General features: G+C 36.8%; 3 protein-coding genes and 1 long non-coding RNA gene across 8 annotated transcripts; 2 read left to right on the top strand and 2 right to left on the bottom strand.

Annotated features, from left to right (window-relative positions):
• The first annotated feature begins 1,282 nt into the window (after positions 1–1,282).
• On the top strand, positions 1,283–3,438 carry LOC104776426 (uncharacterized). Of its 4 annotated transcripts, none has more exons than XR_015595422.1 (4): positions 1,283–1,657; positions 1,736–1,836; positions 2,133–2,221; positions 2,560–2,943. It is a non-coding gene; the product is annotated as an uncharacterized LOC104776426 (long non-coding RNA). The 4 variants fall into 4 exon arrangements; XR_015595419.1 differs by adding an exon at positions 3,205–3,438 and having other exon boundaries at positions 1,461–1,836; positions 2,560–2,663; XR_015595420.1 differs by adding an exon at positions 3,100–3,238 and having other exon boundaries at positions 1,461–1,836; positions 2,560–2,663.
• A 728-nt stretch (positions 3,439–4,166) lies between these two features.
• On the bottom strand, positions 4,167–7,458 carry LOC104776425 (U-box domain-containing protein 11). Its single transcript, XM_010500494.3, has 3 exons — positions 6,247–7,458; positions 5,561–6,082; positions 4,167–5,469 (listed from the first exon to the last, which is right to left on the bottom strand). The coding sequence occupies exons 1-3, from the start codon at positions 6,526–6,528 to the stop codon at positions 4,423–4,425; spliced, it is 1,851 nt and encodes a 616-aa protein (XP_010498796.2). The 5' UTR covers positions 6,529–7,458; the 3' UTR covers positions 4,167–4,422.
• A 1,863-nt stretch (positions 7,459–9,321) lies between these two features.
• LOC104776424 (ferric reduction oxidase 3, mitochondrial) lies at positions 9,322–13,240 on the top strand. The gene is made up of 9 exons (XM_010500492.3): positions 9,322–9,878; positions 9,982–10,149; positions 10,285–10,387; positions 10,476–10,676; positions 11,054–11,288; positions 11,412–11,739; positions 11,825–12,068; positions 12,154–12,803; positions 12,906–13,240. The coding sequence occupies exons 1-9, from the start codon at positions 9,782–9,784 to the stop codon at positions 13,043–13,045; spliced, it is 2,166 nt and encodes a 721-aa protein (XP_010498794.2). The 5' UTR covers positions 9,322–9,781; the 3' UTR covers positions 13,046–13,240.
• Positions 13,241–13,279: 39 nt separating this feature from the next.
• On the bottom strand, positions 13,280–16,157 carry LOC104776423 (multicopper oxidase LPR1-like). Of its 2 annotated transcripts, XM_087508772.1 has the most exons (5): positions 15,899–16,157; positions 15,482–15,717; positions 14,046–15,170; positions 13,633–13,968; positions 13,280–13,541 (listed from the first exon to the last, which is right to left on the bottom strand). In XM_087508772.1, exons 2-5 carry the CDS (start codon positions 15,713–15,715, stop codon positions 13,488–13,490), a joined length of 1,749 nt encoding a protein of 582 aa, XP_087364898.1. In that variant the 5' UTR covers positions 15,716–15,717; positions 15,899–16,157; the 3' UTR covers positions 13,280–13,487. The 2 variants fall into 2 exon arrangements, with proteins under 2 accessions (XP_087364898.1, XP_010498793.2); XM_010500491.3 differs by lacking the exon at positions 15,899–16,157 and having other exon boundaries at positions 15,482–15,880.
• Positions 16,158–17,684: the final 1,527 nt, after the last annotated feature.

The raw sequence follows: 17,684 nt of genomic DNA, 5'->3' as shown, positions 1-17,684 counted from the left end.
AACCAATTCACACGTTACACAAGTCCTTCATAGATATACTACTATTAATCTACTTGAAAATATATATCCAAACATTTTTTGAATGATTATTCTTTCCAATTTTATTACAAAATGGAAGAAATACATACAACTAGCAAAACAAGGTCGATTCATATAGAATTAGTAGTATCCAACAAATCATATTTAACAATATATTGACATAATTAAACAAACACCCAAAGCAACAGACAGTAAAAACAAAATTCATAAAAATGTGCTATACATTTTAAACTCATACCTGTCCTGTAGCCACAATAACAGGATCCTTCATCAGCTCCAAAGACACATGACAAAGGAAATCAACCGAAATCGTGAGTTATCAGATTTCTTCGATTCATCAGTGTTCTTGGTAACCATTTTGTCTAATCTATCAGTATCAGCATCTTTGGATAGATAATAAGCCAATAAAATGGAAGAGCTTCTCCTTAGAGGAGGCGAATCTTGCTTCTTCTCCTCCGCAAAATGAAATGTTTCTGAAACACTCTCACGCTTTTCCTCAGCTTTGATCTTTACAATACTGCTGAAACCATCTCTCTCCAATGGCTCAGATAAAACACTAGAGAAATTGTTTGAATTCAACGAACCATATCTCTGCATTGCTCTCCTGAACTGCGATCTCGCTAGTTCAACTTGTTCTCATACTTCGTCAGAGATATCATAAAGATCATATGGAAGATTGCTCAACGCTTTCTCAAGCTTCCATGAAACGCATTGGAACTGGAATGAGATTCTCTTGGCGGCAGCTCTATCCTTGAGAAACCAAACAAAATCAAAAACTTTCAGCTAAACCGGAGAGAACCGTACTATATAATCAACGGTCTAACTACATTTGAACTAAACCAGCAATTCTATTAGCAACTACGATTGAATGTGGGAACAACAGCGAAATCGTAAATTTTGAAATCATAATTCCTTGTGGAGTCATTCAATTGATGTTATCCGGTAGAGAAGTTGGTATGGAATAAAATATTTTCACTTCGTATGTCAATTTTTTTTGTAAGGGAATTTTTTGATAGACACCTATTTAAACTTCATAGGTGGATGTAGATTTTGTACCTACTAACCAAACTAATATTGCCTACATTTTTGTGGCATTGATTAAAATTAGTTAAGTATTGATAAAAAAAGGGGAAAAAAGCAAAAGAACTAAAATACGTGACTTGAGAAAAAAATATTTGATGTGTTGAAGTTCTTCTACAAAAAAGTTCTTCAAATTTATACCATGCAGTTTATTGTTTCACATGAACCAAACCACTTAGAATGTTGCAAGAGATAGAGTGTTTAGGCCTTCCCCAACGGGAGGTTTTAAGGAGGGATTTAACTTAACAGAAGAAAAAGAAAAAAATCAAAAGAAAAGAAAAAAAAATTAAGAGGACCTCTTATTTAGTATAGTGGATTTGATAATAAGAGACGGTACGTGTCACGTTTTTGTTGGGCAAACCGAGTAACGAAGAAATTTTTTTTTTTGATGGTCAATCGTTTTTTTTTCTCTCTCTCGATCGAAGTGACGAATTGACCATGGAAGAAGATGGAATCAGAGGAGATTCGGGTCGGATGAGATGCGAAGGAGATTGAATCGGCGGAGGCTAATCGGAGGAGATTGAGAAACACAAGAAGAGTATGACGCCATCACAATCACCTAAGGAGAGCGAGACGCGCTAAAGCTTTTCTGATCAACGTTTATTTGTGAATCTAGGGAACTTTTTGGGTGAAGATTTTGTAGAATCGTGATGGGTTTATCGAAAGGTAGATTGAAAGCATGGTTTAATAAAAAAATCATTGATCATCTTCCTCCAGGTATTGCGTAGGTTTGTCTTCTTTGGACTCTCTCTCTCTCTCTCTCTCTCTCTCTCTCTACTCGTTTTGTATGATCATCATCGTATCTGTACATGGATCTGGAAGTAGGACTAGATTGGTTACTCTGATTCTGCTAATTGATTTAGATTCCATGTGCTATTTTGTTGAATTTTTGGTCTTTTATAAGCTGGAGTTGTGCATTTTGCTTCTTCTTGGTTTCTTAATTTGGAATATTGACGATGATGGTGATACTGATGCATTATGACGGTGATGGTGATACTGATGCATCTCCCAAGGTACTGCCTTCGAGTCATGTGGTTCAGGAACTGGAAGAAGGGTTCTCTATGAATCTTCCAAGATTCTTGCTCAGAAAATGACTGTCGTTGTAAGTTTAAGTAACCTTGTTCCTTTGTGTATAATGACCCGGACAACTTGGGATACTGCTGTTTCTTATGATTGGATTCTAATTTAGGCTCTGAAATATCTCATCCTATGCACAAGATGTGTGTGAAAGGATCGTTTAGCTTTGTAGAACTGATCCTTTCATTTCATAACCATGCCAAGATGCTGGTTGTTTAGTGTTAGCGAACTCCTTTTGGTTCAAAGTCTTGATCCTTTCTTCATGTATTTTGATACGACACTTACGAAGTAGAGTCTTTGATTAATTAGCCTTTTAGCTTTTTCTTCCTAAAAACTCTCGTATGTGATTGTTAATGTGAATAGGTGAAACAATGCAGCATAAGCGGTTTGGGAAAAAGGCACCAAAGGATATTAAGAGTTTGGCAGCGATATATATGCAAGGAATGTTGGACATCTCTCCCTCAAAGGTTTGTTAATCATCCACGATAGAAGTTGACTTCTTGTGAAAATAGACTAGCTTGATGTTCCAGCATCTACTGGCTCTGGGATTAGTTCTGTTGCATTTTTGTTTGAGAGGTCAACTCATAGGAATGGAATTAGTTATGTCAAGTTTTTAACATCAATCTAGAAGATTAGAGTTTCAACAGTTTGCTTTATTGATCTGTTCCATATTTTGTTTCTTTTGTCTCTAGTCTTCACATTCTCCATTGTGCCAAAGATGCAAAGATAAAAGGGAAAATTTTCAAATTAAGAGACTCAAATTTATAACCCACCGTTAGAGGAAAAAAATTAATTAGGAATCACAAAGTTCTTATTCTAGTAAAAGTACATAATATAGTAATTAAAAATTATAAGAGCTCCAAAATTATAACCCTCCATTGTGGATGCCTATGATCTTTTCAGATGAATTAGACTTCTCTTTGACAACTTGTGAGTTGTGACTTTGGAAGTATATCTTCATGTTTACGTCATTACACTGATTTCCTCTTTGTTGTTTGTTATCGAGAGATGACATAAAGAGGCAGCATTACATTCCCGATGATCAAACTTGAATAGTGTCTGAAGCAAACTATTAGAGCAAGCACATCGGTAATATTAGATAAAGTAAGACACTCTCAGACCCTTGCTTGCTTGTCTGTCACCATTTGATTGCTCCATTTAAAAACAAAAATAATTAATTAAATTAAATAAAAGTTTTGTATTAAAATATTAATAAAATCAATATAGTATCTAAATTTTCAAGGTTTGCCGATGTACATGCCCTTAATACTCTTATTTATGGTAATGTGCAACATGATATTGCTTAAATATTAAAATCAGACAATGTCATTGGAATGCCCAAGTTGTTGTGACACCCAAAGTGTTTGGTTCTGATCCGCAAATGCTTCGCTGCTTGTCCGTTGACCTTCACCTTACTGGTATCTTCAGCTGACTTTTCTGATTTCTTTCTTCCCAAGCTAACTATCACCTATTGGAAAAATGGCGGGATTTATGGGTGGTTGAAGGTGATAATTGAACCATTTTGTAAACAACAACTCAAATCAATGAAAAAGACTATCATGACTCACTTCGCTTTCAGTCATGAAGAATCTTTCAAACAACCCCGAAATTTAGAATTTTCATTTCAATCATTGAATGAATTCGGAATCTGTCATTTTCTAACTTGATGAAGCATTATGTGAAATACCAAAATATATTATAGGGTAATGTTATTTGAAAGAATATGATACCTCCAGCGAAGATAATTGACTCTTCAGGTAATTACGCCGGTTTATAAGGACATGTGGCCCTTTAGATTCCTACAAAGCAAGTGTAATATTTGACATTTTAACGAATAATGTAAGCTAATCAATTATTTCCATCTTATTTGTAACTGTTGCGTGACTTTTGAGGAACTTTGATCAGAAGAGTAACCAATTCACGTGAACCGATTCCGTGAAGTAATAAAACTTTGAGAGTTAAAACAAATATTATTCAATGCTTTATTCATTCATCTCCAATAATAAATATTATTACAAATGTAACAAATAAATACACAGCGAGCAAAACAGAGGTCGATTTTCGAACACCCCTTTTGGCTCACCATCTCCAAATTCGATTCCACAAATGGAATTAGTATTCCAAAATAAATCAAATCAATTGAACAAGAATATTAACATAATTTAATAAACTCAATAAAAATGAGAGCTTGATGAACCTTTTTGTTGTTGTCAGAAGACTAATTATTTATTGGCATGCTTTACGGAGAAGCTCTAACAAAGATATGGCTTTCCTTTTGCCTCTCTCTGTCCCATTGTTCGATAGATCCATCAATGGCACAACCGCACCGAGTCTACCGATAGTGATCAGTTTCTCGGTGTCTCTCTTACACAGGGAAAGCAATATCGCTGCTGCGTTCTCTCGGTTTCTAGTTTGATCCGTTTGGAGAATACCTATCAATGCGGGCAGAGTATTCGCTTTCACTATGGCGGATTTCGCGTCTAGGTTACTTGCAAGGACCGAGAGTATTGTCAAAGCCTCATCAACCATCCTGTGGCTGCTCGAGTCACTTAGCATCTTAACCAATGCAGTTACTATTCCGGCTCTAACTGCTCGACCTTTGTTCCCCTGATAAATGCAGAGATTGAACAATGCCGTGGCTGCATCTTTCTTCCCTCTCGGGGTCCCGTTCTCGAGCAGATCCACTAAGGCAGGTATCGCACCGGATCCGCCTATTAAGATCTTGTTCTCATCAGCTAACGAAAGGCTAAAGAGTGTAGCAGCTGCGTTTTCTCTTGCTTCCATGGTTCCGGCTCTAAGGACTTGAACAATTGAGGTGACTGCACCCGAAAACATTATAAGCTCTTTATTGTTTTCATATATAGAGAGGTTGAGAACGCATGTGATTGCGTTTTCCTGCGTTGCAACGTCCTCTGAGGTTAAAAGATTCACTAAAACAGGGATCGCTCCTGCTTCTGCTATCAGAATGCGATTGTCAGTGCTTCTCTTTGATAAAGACCTGATTTCAGAAACCGCATTCCTCCGATCCTCTGTGGACCGGCTTGAGAGTCTCTGAACCAATGCCCTGATCACCGACATGTCTCCACGGTTTTTTGAACTGCCATTGATGTAACCTGCGGGTTGCTCAATGTTGTGTTCAGTGCACCACCGAGAGATGAGGCTTCTGAGAACATAGTTTGGCGTAAGTGTAAAGTTTTCGAGTTTTTGCTGAGTCTTTGGACAAGTTAGATTCCCACAGTCGATCCATCTCTGTATGTACGCCCTCTCGTAAGTCTGCCATTGTAGAGAGACAAGATCAATAACCAAGCAACAGACAGTAAAAAAAAAAATTTCATAAAATGTGCTACAGATCTTAAACTCATACCTGTCCTGTGGCCACAATAACAGGATCCTTCATCAGCTCCAAAGACACAGGACAAAGGAAATCAACCGGAATCGTGAGTTTATCAGATTTCGTCGATTCATCAGTGTTCTTGGTAACCATTTTGTCTAATCTATCAGTATCAGCATCCTTGGATAGATAATAAGCCAATGAAATGGAAGAGCTTCTCCTTAGAGGAGGCGAATCTTGCTTCTCCTCCTCCTCCTCAGCAAAATGAAGTGTTTCTGAAACGCTCTGAAGCTTTTCCTCAGCTTTGATTTTCACAATACTGCTAAAACCATCTCTCTCCATCATTGGCTCAGATAAAACACTAGAGAAATTGGTTGAGTTCAACGAACCATATCTCTGCATTGCTCTCCTCAACTGCGATCTCGCTAGTTCAACTTGTTCTCCAACTTCGTCAGAGATATCATAAAGATCATATGGAAGATTTCTCAACGCTTTCTCAAGCTTCCATGAAACGCATTGGAACTGGAATGAGATTCTCTTGGCGGCAGCACCATCCTTGAGAAATCAAACAAAATCAAAAACTTTCAGCTAAACCGGAGATAACCGTACTATATAATCAACGGTCTAACTACATTTTAACTAAACCAGCAATTCTATTTAGCAACTACGATTGAATCTGGGAACAACAGCAAAATCGTAATTTTGAAATTGGTGCTTACAGAGGAGTCGCGAGCTTGGAATCGAGCTGTGGAGAGAAGACGCTTGGCGGCTTGAAGCCCGGCAACAAGATCAGACCACCAATCATTATTATCCGACGACGAAGAAGCGGCGGAATCGATCGGAGTTGAGTCTCTAATCTCTTCTACCAAATGCGTCAAGAGAGAGACTCGGCGGGTGAGATCCGCGCAATCCTTTTTGAACACGCCGGCGTTGAGTGGAGTCTCGACGATATCGGCGATTAGGTCGAGTAGAGAAGCGGGTGAGACGATTCCTCCGGCCATTACGCCGATCAAACTCCGTCGATCGGGAAAAAAAAAAGGAATAAAAAGAAGCTTTGGGATTCGCTCTTTTTTTACTCACTCAGGAAACGAGAGACGTTGCTTTTATTTATCCACGCGACCAATTTTGTCAAGAGAGAGAGAGAGGTCGCTGTTACGGCACCGTTTTGCAAGGACCTACGTCTTGGTCAACTTTTTTTCTTTTATTTTCTTCTATACTCCAAAAAAATAAAGTATGGTTATTTTATGTTACATAAAAGTCAAAACATTATTTCCGGTAAATTAGTCTGTCTTTTAAAAATAAAAATTGAAAGTAAACCAAACTTTAAATTGAAAACTTTTTTTTTCGGGTGCATTAAGAAAATATAATTATTAGAGATTTTTTATTTATTGGTCACCAAATCTCATAAATAGTGTATGTAGAGTTATTTTCCTGGTCGGATGTATTAAAAGATATGCAATTGTTTATCATAAAGGTGATATTATTAAAATTTAAAACTATCAATCATGTATTTTTGTAGAATAATTTTATTTTCAAAAAATCTAACATATTTATTTAAAAGTTTCTCCTAATAATCATATAAATAGACAAAAGACTAAAAATTTAGCCCTAAACCCTAAATTATATAATTCCACAAAAAAAAAATTATAAACCTTATAAACTGTGAGAAATATCACTTATTTATTTTGTTAATAATAACTTTAGATTATTCTTTTTCTTTTTTTCTTAGTTGTCTTCGCTAGTCCAACGATTTTTTATTATTAGAAATAAGAAAATATGAGTAGATAAATAAACAAATGAAGAATATAATAAAGAAATACGAAAAGAAAGAAAACGAGATTGGCGGTGGTGGTGGATAGAGTCATAGAGAGGAGGAGAATGAAGAAGAGAACAAAACAAAAGAGAAGGATACAGTTGGCTATTGGAATATTATGGTTTATTAATGCAACCAAACACATATAATTGAAATGAACCACATACACACACACCCACACACGCTTTAATTATTATACATTAGTACATAAGAGTGATCGAGCACCATTACATTTTCTTTGCTTGCTTCGTTGTAAAGCCGACCCTTACATATATTATCATCTCTTTCTTTTTTTTCTTATAGAAAAAAGTTGTAATGGGTTTTTTAATAAAAGAAAATATAAACATGATGGGTCAAATCTAATAAGTATTCGGACCACAATGTTAAAAATTAGTTATCTGTTTATTCTGGCCGGAACCAATTATGAAGTTTTAAAAGATTATCATCATCAATCATTTATTTGTAATATAACTATATGTTCTTCTACGGTTTCTGTGAATTTGTTTTAACAATTTATTCCGTTTTGTATTCTTTTTGGCAATAGATATAGTACTAGCTAGCTAGGTTTTGCTATTTTTTAGAACAAATTAACTAAATATACTTGGTGTTAATTACTGCATGTTGTCGTACTGTACGTGTGTATATATAAGAGTCGAGTCAATGATCAGTACACTAAATGATGGTTCTAACTTACAAGGTATCAAAGCCTCTCTCAAATCAAAACCTAATTAGTTACTATAAGCTCGTACCATTGGGAGATAGGGATATTACCAACAAGTTGGTGGAACCATCAAAATCCAAAGTGATTGTGGTTCTTCTAGCTCTCTTCGGTGCAATCGACTTGTGATAATTACATTGTATGGGGTTTTAGAATTAGGGAATTCTCTCCAATTATTGGCTTTCCAGAATCAAAGTGGAGATCACAAAGAGACTCACCTCAAACTGATCCATATCCGTGACTAGGCGAGAGTGAACGAGGGCACCCAACTTACGCCGTAGTACTGAACCGTATTAAACGCAATAATAAAACCGTACCCTGATAATATATGTCTATAACAAATCAAGGAGAGTAGTGAACAACTGACAAATGACAACAAGATACATTTAATAAAGTGAAAATATCTCTGCTCCAGACACATAGATATATAACCCAAAGCCAGCCAATGATAACACTTCACAAAAGTTGCAATAGACCCTACTTGACAATTAGTACATCAACCATATTATGTATATTTAATATTTACATTCGTGTATTTTAAAATACGTAGAATTATTTTGTGCAATAAAAAGAGAGATGTTGATTTCTACTTCATTTTGTTTTCTTACTTAGCTAGTGTATATTTAAGATTGAGAATTTAAATAGTTGAATTCGTGGAATTGTTGAAAATGTATGCTTAATGCTTCAACTAATTAAGTGTATATCGATGGGCTGGTGGTGACACTACTTCGGCTAGCTTTCAAAGGAATTTGAACCTTTCACTGCCAGTTCGATCCCGTCTGAGATAATTGAGCCCAGTGATATATTACTATTATTATAGTCTGGTCCGGGGTCTCAAGAGACTATCATAAATTTTCTTAGGTTAAAAAAGTGTGGTGGATTTGGTCTTTTACATTTGTTTTCAGTTTAAGCAAGGCCTTTGTACTTTGAGATTTTACATTTTCATATCTTATGTCGTTGTCAGCTATAGGTCTGTGAGACACATATATGCACGGTGTTGTTAGCACATGGAATTTAAAATTACTTGCTAAGTATAGTCATAAATGTTACTGTCACAAAATCTCTCGATTATTCATCTCATCTCGACAACTAACTCTTTACATTGAGATGAGTTATCGAAAGTTAACCCAAAAAAAAAAAAAATTCCGGGAAACTTCAAACTTAGAAAACAATCTTTGAACTTAGCAAACTTGGAGTCAAGTGTGTAAACCCAATAAGAGATTTACATCCTCCTCCTTCTCAATTATACGACAAGTTAAATTTAGGGATGGACACATCACACATATATAGCAGATATTTAGAGTTTAATTAGTGGTAGGTAAATTTTCAGGTCTACGCCAATGCCTAACCTAATTTTGCGCTTGCTTTAGTGCATAAAATGCTCTGTAATGTAGGCATGAACCTTGGTGCATGCTTCGCTACGTTACCTGTATGACTTGAAATGCCACGGCACATTTCCTTTTTTTGGCGGATTTTTTCTTATCTTATGAAAACTTATTGTGACGTGGTGTGTTTTGACGTTCTCATTGGTCCTTTTTGTTTTGGATGATGTGGTATGAGAAAAGTCAAAATCAGAACGGTTCAAGGAAATTGTCTATTCATTAATTAATTATTTTAATTCATTAACGGTGTAGAGAGAGACGAGTAGTTTAGGTTGTGGAATGGCGAAGGAACGAGGAAGTGGCAACCACAAGCCATTCTTGATATCTAACGTGGTTCGCTCATGGTGGCGCGTGGTTCGCTCGTGGTGGCGCGTGGTCACCGAAGCTTTCCGTCCCTTGTCAGAAAATCTAAACAAACTCAGACATATCCATTAAAGAGTTCGTTCCGCTTTATTTTGTTCTTCTTATTTTCTTGCAGTTCCATCTCTCTCTTTTCTTTATTGATAAAGGTGGAGTTTCATCTCTTGTAATATGGTATTAGGAGAAATGAACAAGGAAATGATTAAGAATGTGATTAAGCTCTTAACGATGGTGATTTTGATTGGTACTATGGTGATTTGGATCATGATGCCAACGTCTACTTACAAGAAAATCTGGTTGAAATCCATGCGTGCCAAGCTCGGCGAATCGATTTATTTTGGGAGACCAGGTACAAATTCACATTAGTTTTTTTTTTTTCTTTAGAAGTGGTCATAGATCTAATCTAATTTTTTTCAGTTAGCTATTTTTGAACAAATACCATTTATATATTATTATATACACATACTGGTTTTTCTTTTATTAGGAGCAAACCTTTTGGTTTACATGTTTCCAATGATTCTATTGGCTTTTCTTGGATCGATTTACCTTCACTTGAAGAAACAAACGACAGTTAACCAATTAAATAGGTAATTAAACACTTAAACTACCAACTGATTATAATCTAATGAACCGCTTTTTATATCATTTTTTTTTCTTTTCTGTTAATTAAAAAAGTGGAGTGGAGAGGAAGAAGAGAAACAAGTTTGGTGCATTGAAAAAACCAATGTTGGTGAAGGGATTAGGAATAGTGACAGTGACTGAGGTTATGTTCTTGACGATGTTCTTGGCTCTTCTTCTTTGGAGCTTAGCCAATTACTTTTACTTTACCTTTGCCACCATCACTCCTCAATCAATTCCAACCGGTGGAGATAACTTGTAAGTTTATTATATAATTTGTTTTTTTTTTTGCCATTAACGTTTATGTTTGTATTTATCGCGAAATATACATACACCATATAGTTTATATATAATAATCATATATGTTAACACTTTGGGTTATTTATTTAGTTGAATGCCTATTTGCATTGCAGGGATGGATAAATAAAGAAAATAATAACATAATTAATTCATATCAGATATATACGTATATCAGTATATCTTTAACAATTGGGCTTTTTATAAACAATTTATTTGATATGTTTTTTTTTCGTATATTTCAATACAAAATGATATTTAAAAATGGTTAAAACTCTTAATAAAAAATAGTTGACTCTTACGTGTTTTTTTTTTTATATATGGCGAAACTTCAAAAGATGGCAAGCGAGACTGAATGCAATAGCAGTAAGGTTAGGTCTAACAGGGAACATATGCTTGGGGTTCTTGTTCTATCCGGTGGCGCGTGGGTCATCGTTGCTGGCTGCAGTTGGGCTTACGTCGGAGTCAAGCATCAAGTACCATATATGGCTCGGTAACTTGGTCATGACCTTATTGACCAGCCACGGTCTTTGTTATTGTCTCTACTGGATATCTACAAATCAAATCTCTCAGGTTAGTCTATATGGGTTATTATAAGTTTGACGAAATAATTAATTAACCAGTTTGATTAAAAGTAAATTTGTTCATTTTAATGCTCAGTGATAAGTGCTAACCCTTATCTGTTCGTGTGAATAGATGTTGGAGTGGGATAGGACCGGTATCTCGCATTTAGCCGGAGAGATAGCTCTGGTGGCCGGACTTGTGATGTGGACCACCACATTCCCGGCGATTAGAAGGAGATACTTCGAAGTCTTCTTCTACACTCATTATCTCTACATGGTCTTCATGCTCTTCTTCGTCTTCCACGTTGGCATATCTTATGCGTTGACGTCATTCCCCGGTTTCTACATCTTCATCGTCGATCGTTTCTTGAGATTTCTCCAGTCGCGCAACAATATCAAGCTAGCCTCTGCTCGTGTTCTTCCTTGTGAAACCGTCGAGCTCAATTTCTCCAAAAACCCTAGTGAGTTTTAACTAACGATCCCTCTGTTTTGCCTTCTTCAATTGATTACCTACTCAAGAATCATGTGCTAAACATGTCGATACAGTGCTGATGTATAGTCCGACGAGTATATTGTTCGTGAGCATACCGAGTATTTCGAAACTGCAGTGGCATCCATTTACGATAACTTCTAGTAGCAAACTCGAACCAAAGAAGATAAGTGTAATGATCAAGTGCCAAGGAAAATGGTCCACTAAGCTTTACCATATGCTTTCTTCTTCTGATCCTATCGACCACCTTGCTGTTTCCGTTGAGGGACCCTACGGCCCTGCTTCCACTGATTACCTACGGTAATTAACCTAAATCCGAAACAGAGAAGTTCAACATTCGATTCGTTGCAAAACAAGTAACATGCTCTGATTTTTTATTTCGCAGACATGATACTCTTGTGATGGTTAGTGGAGGTAGTGGGATTACACCGTTCATCTCCATAATCCGCGATCTACTCTACATGAGCTCAACGAACACTTGTAAAATCCCAAAGATGACCTTAATCTGCGTGTTCAAGACCTCTTCCGACCTCTCCATGCTCAGCCTAATCTTACCAATATCCACAGAGATCCCCTCCTTTGTAGATATCCAGATCATAGCCTTCGTCACCCGAGAGAAAGAATCAACTTGCAATATGAACATCATCAAAACCCTAGATTTCAAACCATATGTCTCAGACCAACCCATCTCACCAATCCTCGGATCCAACTCCTGGCTATGGCTCGCCACCATCCTCTCTTCTTCATTCATGATCTTTATCATCATCATCGCATTCATCACAAGATATCACATTTACCCAATCGATCAAAGCTCGAAAAAGTACAATGCGGCGTATAAATCTCTCATTTACCTTCTAGCAATCTCCATTAGCGTGGTGGCTACGTCAACGGTCGCTATGTTGTGTAACAAAATGAATTATAAGGAAAAAGATGAAAACGATGACGCATTGTCTCCATTGATGATCGAGACCTCGCCAGATCAGCTGCTATCGGAAGTCACCAACATTCAATATGGAGAAAGGCCTAATCTTAACAGTAAGTCTATTTCAAGATTATATAACATCTTCATACATGTATTAGACTTGTAGAGTATATTGATTTTTCTAAGTTCTCACTCTCATCATTGTGTGAAAGCAGAGCTCCTAGTTGGTTTCAATGGTTCAAGCGTCGGAGTTCTTGTTTGTGGTCCAAGGAAGATGAGAGAAGAGGTTGCAAATATTTGTTCCTTTCGTTCGGCTGAGAATCTTCAATTTGAATCTATCAGTTTCACCTGGTGATTTTTTTTTTTTAGATTGGTGTAAAAGAAAATGATTGGGGAGTAATTTGATCCTCTCTCATTATAATTTTAGCGTTTGTGTTTGTTTTCTCTTAGTCGATGATAATAACAACTATAGTAGGTTTATACAAACTTTTTCTCCAACATTTTTTGTATAATGCTTTCCTTATGCGTCTAAACTTGGGTTAAAATAAAATAATGGCTTATCATGTATCATAGAACTCAACGTAATCAATTTAGAAAATTCTTATTATTTCTGAATTTGGATTCATAAGTGGAACAAATTCAGGAAAGAATGGTTCTTTCAACATAGCCAGTACTAATTTTTAGAAATTAGAACTAATTAATTATTGCTAGGGATTAATAAAGTAGAGATTATATTACATTCTCAATGTGTAACATATTAAAATATCCGATTGTTCTTTTTTTTTATTGAATACATATCAATTAATGACCTTAAGCGGCCTCATCATCATATTGTCCTCGTGGTCCAGTATCTGCAATGTAAAAATATTTATGTTCATAAGAAAAGATTAATGTAAAATAACGTTTATCAAATTCAAAATGTTCTGAAATATTCCTACTTACGTGACAATGGTAGATGTAGCCGGGTTCCTGAGTGGCATCGAAAGGGTAAGATGCGTTAGTGTGGATATAAGAAAAGCGTACGAGTATCCTCGTCACATGTCCCGGCATCATCTTGAACACGTTCTTCCAGCCTCTCTCGTGTGCCGTCACCGCAGTCTTTGTCCCTCGTGCGTATTTACTAATCTTGCACTTGACGGCGTCGTTGTGTTTTGTCATACACTCCTTGAACTCCTCCAGTCCTCCCGCCAATAACTCCGTTTGCTCAACCACTTTGAAAAGTCCGAGATGAATGTGTAACGGATGATTATCCTCCGTCAAATTTATCACTTCCCACACCTGATTAGTTTCACTTTTTGTATCATTAAAATTTTTGTAATCGGCTACGTATTAGACCGTTAATTAAGACAACGTACCTCGGTGGTTCCTATTTTTGGAGTTTCCGTGACGGGAGCGTCATAGGGCAAGCCGTTGACAAACAAATGAGTTGGCTCATCAGAACTGCTCACGTACTCGTACATAGAGATGTAACGCGTGAGGACAGCGTTTGACGCATCAGCAGCCGAGTAATCAATAAGCCTCTTGGGAATTGTACTTGTGTCATCCTCTGGTTCAGTTTTGACGATAAATTTCATTACCTTGCTGTTTTCTTTGTTGACGGGATCACCCCTAGGGTAAGGATAAGGCGCATCATTAGCGAGCACCACCGTTCCCGACGGCGATTTCGAGAAATCAACGATGGCGTCTGCGATTTCTGACGGAGATAAGAGAATCCATTTGGTCACCACCGGTTTTGAGAGATACGCAGAATCAGAACCTACCACGATGAAATCTAGACCGTTGGAGAAGAAGAATTTGAAGAATCTTGCGTTGCTTGCGTTTATGATGCGAAATCTGTATTTCCTACGTCGGACGTTTAGTCGCGGCCACGCTTTTCCATTGACGATGATCACATCGCCGAAATATTCCGGTTGCCATTGCGGGTGAATCGATGGGTTGTTCCCAGTTGCGTTCATGTATATTGACCCGTCTTTACGAAAGCTCCGGTCGAAAACGATCAACGGCCGGTCAAATTCATCTCCCGTGGGTAGCCGAAAAGAAGATTCGACGGCGTGGTGGCGAAGAACGTAGGCGCCTACCATACCGGCGAAGTTGTTGATTCGGGTCAAACCCATGGCATGGTCGTGGTACCACATGTTACCAGGTTGTTGCATGTTCTCGTAATGCAACGTCGTTTTGGTCCATTTTGGTCCAGTCTCTTTGAAACCCGCAGTGAACCACGCATCAGCGTTTCCATCACTGGCTGGTTCGTGGATTCCGCCGTGTAAGTGAACCACCGTAGGGATTCCACCGTGGTTCGCGGTCGCAGGAGAGATTGTGGGATCCCAAGGAAGAATGTGAGATGTAGGAAGGTGGTTTCGCCACGTAACGTATGTGTCTACTCCATACACTGCTTCGATCGTCGGACCAGGAACTGTTGCCTTGCTACGTGATGTGCCGTAGGCGAACACTTGTGTCGCAGGCAAATCTCTATGAAATTTCTGTCACACTCATAAATTTTAAATTTTATTTAGTTATCTATCATACTCTGTTTTTCTATTAATGAATCGTTACAACGTACAAGTTACAAGTGTGCTAATTACTACTAGTCCACTAGACTACTACTATATGTCTTTTACGACCCAGAGGACTAATAAAGTGAGGTCAAGAGTAAACACATAACGTATCTCATCATTTTCTTTTCAACGACACGTAAACAAGTGAAATACGAATCGATTTTATTGTCAATTTGTCACCAATCCAAAAGAATCTGATTCTTGAAAAAAAAAAGGAATGAGGGAAAGAAGAATACCCATTTAGTGGAGAACATGCCGATTTGAAGAGAAGTGGGTTTGAGGATGCCATGAACAGAGTTAAATCCATGGAGTCTAGGCATATCTGGGAGGTCGTCGACGAACATCTGAAGCTTTCCCACTTCGAATAGCTGGTCATCGAGCAGCTCCCCGCACGTGCCACGGAGCCACGTCAATGTTACTATTAGCATCATCACTCTCTTCAACTTCCTCGGACACAATAGAGATTCCATTTCTGTCAACTCAAGTCAATTGTGTGTGAGTGTGTGTGTGAATGATTAACTTCGTATGAGAAATTAAGTTCTTGATCATTAAATTAGATCATATATATAGGAGAGTATGTGTGTATGTGTGTATTAGAGAACGTGGTGGTCTCTAGTTCACACCCTTGAGTCTACGAAGTATAGGATCTTTACCTTTTTTTTTCTATCGACTATCGCTAATCTAATATTGTAAAACTTTTCTATTCATTCTTCAAATGGTTGCATGATGTGCAGATGTCATTTTGCTTTTTTAATATTCAGTGACCTTTCTCTTCAAAGTGTTTATTTTGGGATCTTTTGCTTGTCTTGTAGTATTATTTTATAAATTTTCACTCATCTCACACCCTTGTTAGTACCGGATTTAGCTGAGTATGCATTTAATTAAGTTGCCTATAAATGTTCAATCCTTAATGACAAGTGTGAAAACAAAAAATTAAGAAAGCTTAATGACAAATGAGAGCCTAACTCGGACGATTCATTTTTTTTAGCTTAGCATAGTCTTCGAGGTAGATAGGTAGGTAGCTTGATTAGTACGTATAACTATGGGTCTATGGTCGAGAATAGATCTTAAACTCCTTAATTTGGTGGTTGGTTAGAAATCAGTTCCGAGTCTTTAAGAGTCTTTAAAAATCATATATATGCTCCTTAAGCTAGTTAAAAAAATAAATTATGTTCGTGTGGGCTTCACAGGTGAAAAAGCTAGTAAGCGACATATACATAGTTACAAATTAAATAATGGCACACGTAGAAAAGCAGAAAACGCGAACACCATCAATGAAAATTACAACAAGAAAGGCGATTATAAAAAGTAGCAATAATAAGATAAGCAATAAAATTTACTCCCTCCGTTTCAAAATATATGATGTTTTAACTAAAATACGCAAATTAAGAAGTCTTTACTTTTAACAAGTTCAACCAATCAAAAATAATACTGCATAATATAAAATATTAAACTAATCTAAATGTTTATAAATTAATACTACAATGTCATTATGTCACACTAAAATTCTTGATTAGTGTGATATACGAGAAAGTTCTAGTATAGACACGCTAACACTTTACATTTAGCAAAGCACCTAATTTACCTTTGCTGACCGGAAAAGAATTGTATACTCGAGAAGTTCAACTTTTTTAATGACAACTTTATGAGTAACTAAGACACAAGCAAGTCTCCGATAGTTTTGAAACCCATAAGATAAACAAAGGCAAACATCCCACGGCTCGTGTCGCAAAAAGTTAGGTACTCTCAAGTGTGAAAGGAATTTGAGAGATGGGTCCACTATCCTAACCTCGACCCTTCTTGCGTCTAACTCTTAAGTGTCCATTTGGAAATCCATAATTATGTACAAACCACATTATTATATATAAAGATTAGTATAAGTATGAAAAAGGGACCAAACAGAAAGTAATGTTATCGTACCAAATGTTATTTAGTTACATAAGTTTAGTGTCCTGCGCTGCTATTAATTTGTGTTTTAGGAATTGTCCTATATTGACTGTGTAGAGTTTTCAGGTACAATTAAAATCACAATTGATAAATAAGATTGTTTCGTATATATAAATTTGGACAGACGTACGATTGTGGTGAGAAATCATAACTAAACCATATCAAACACCAAACACCGCTGAGAAATAAATCTCTTCCTGTTTAGTGGTGAATGCGGATCGACCATTCGAAACCAATGTTCAAAATCAAAATCTTAAACTTAGGATACGTTTTAAAAATCGCTTATAAACAGCCAAAATGTTTTGCCTTTTTCGTTTGCATGTTTTTGTCTCCTGGTTGGGGGATCTTGTGGTGACTATCAAGAATTTTACTATAGGGCTTCTTTGCGAAAAAACCAAGTTGGACATCTATCATTTAGGCCAAAACATATATTTGGAATTCATGTGGCCCAAAACATGGTTCAAATCAGTTCAGTATGTTTTCGATTTTCAA

This window comes from Camelina sativa, chromosome 3, assembly GCF_030686135.1.
Source record: "Camelina sativa cultivar CO46 ecotype springtype chromosome 3, ASM3068613v1".
NCBI classification, from domain to species: Eukaryota; Viridiplantae; Streptophyta; class Magnoliopsida; order Brassicales; family Brassicaceae; genus Camelina; species Camelina sativa.
Note: the sequence above shows the minus strand (reverse complement) of the source record. Positions and strands in the feature narration are given on the sequence as shown.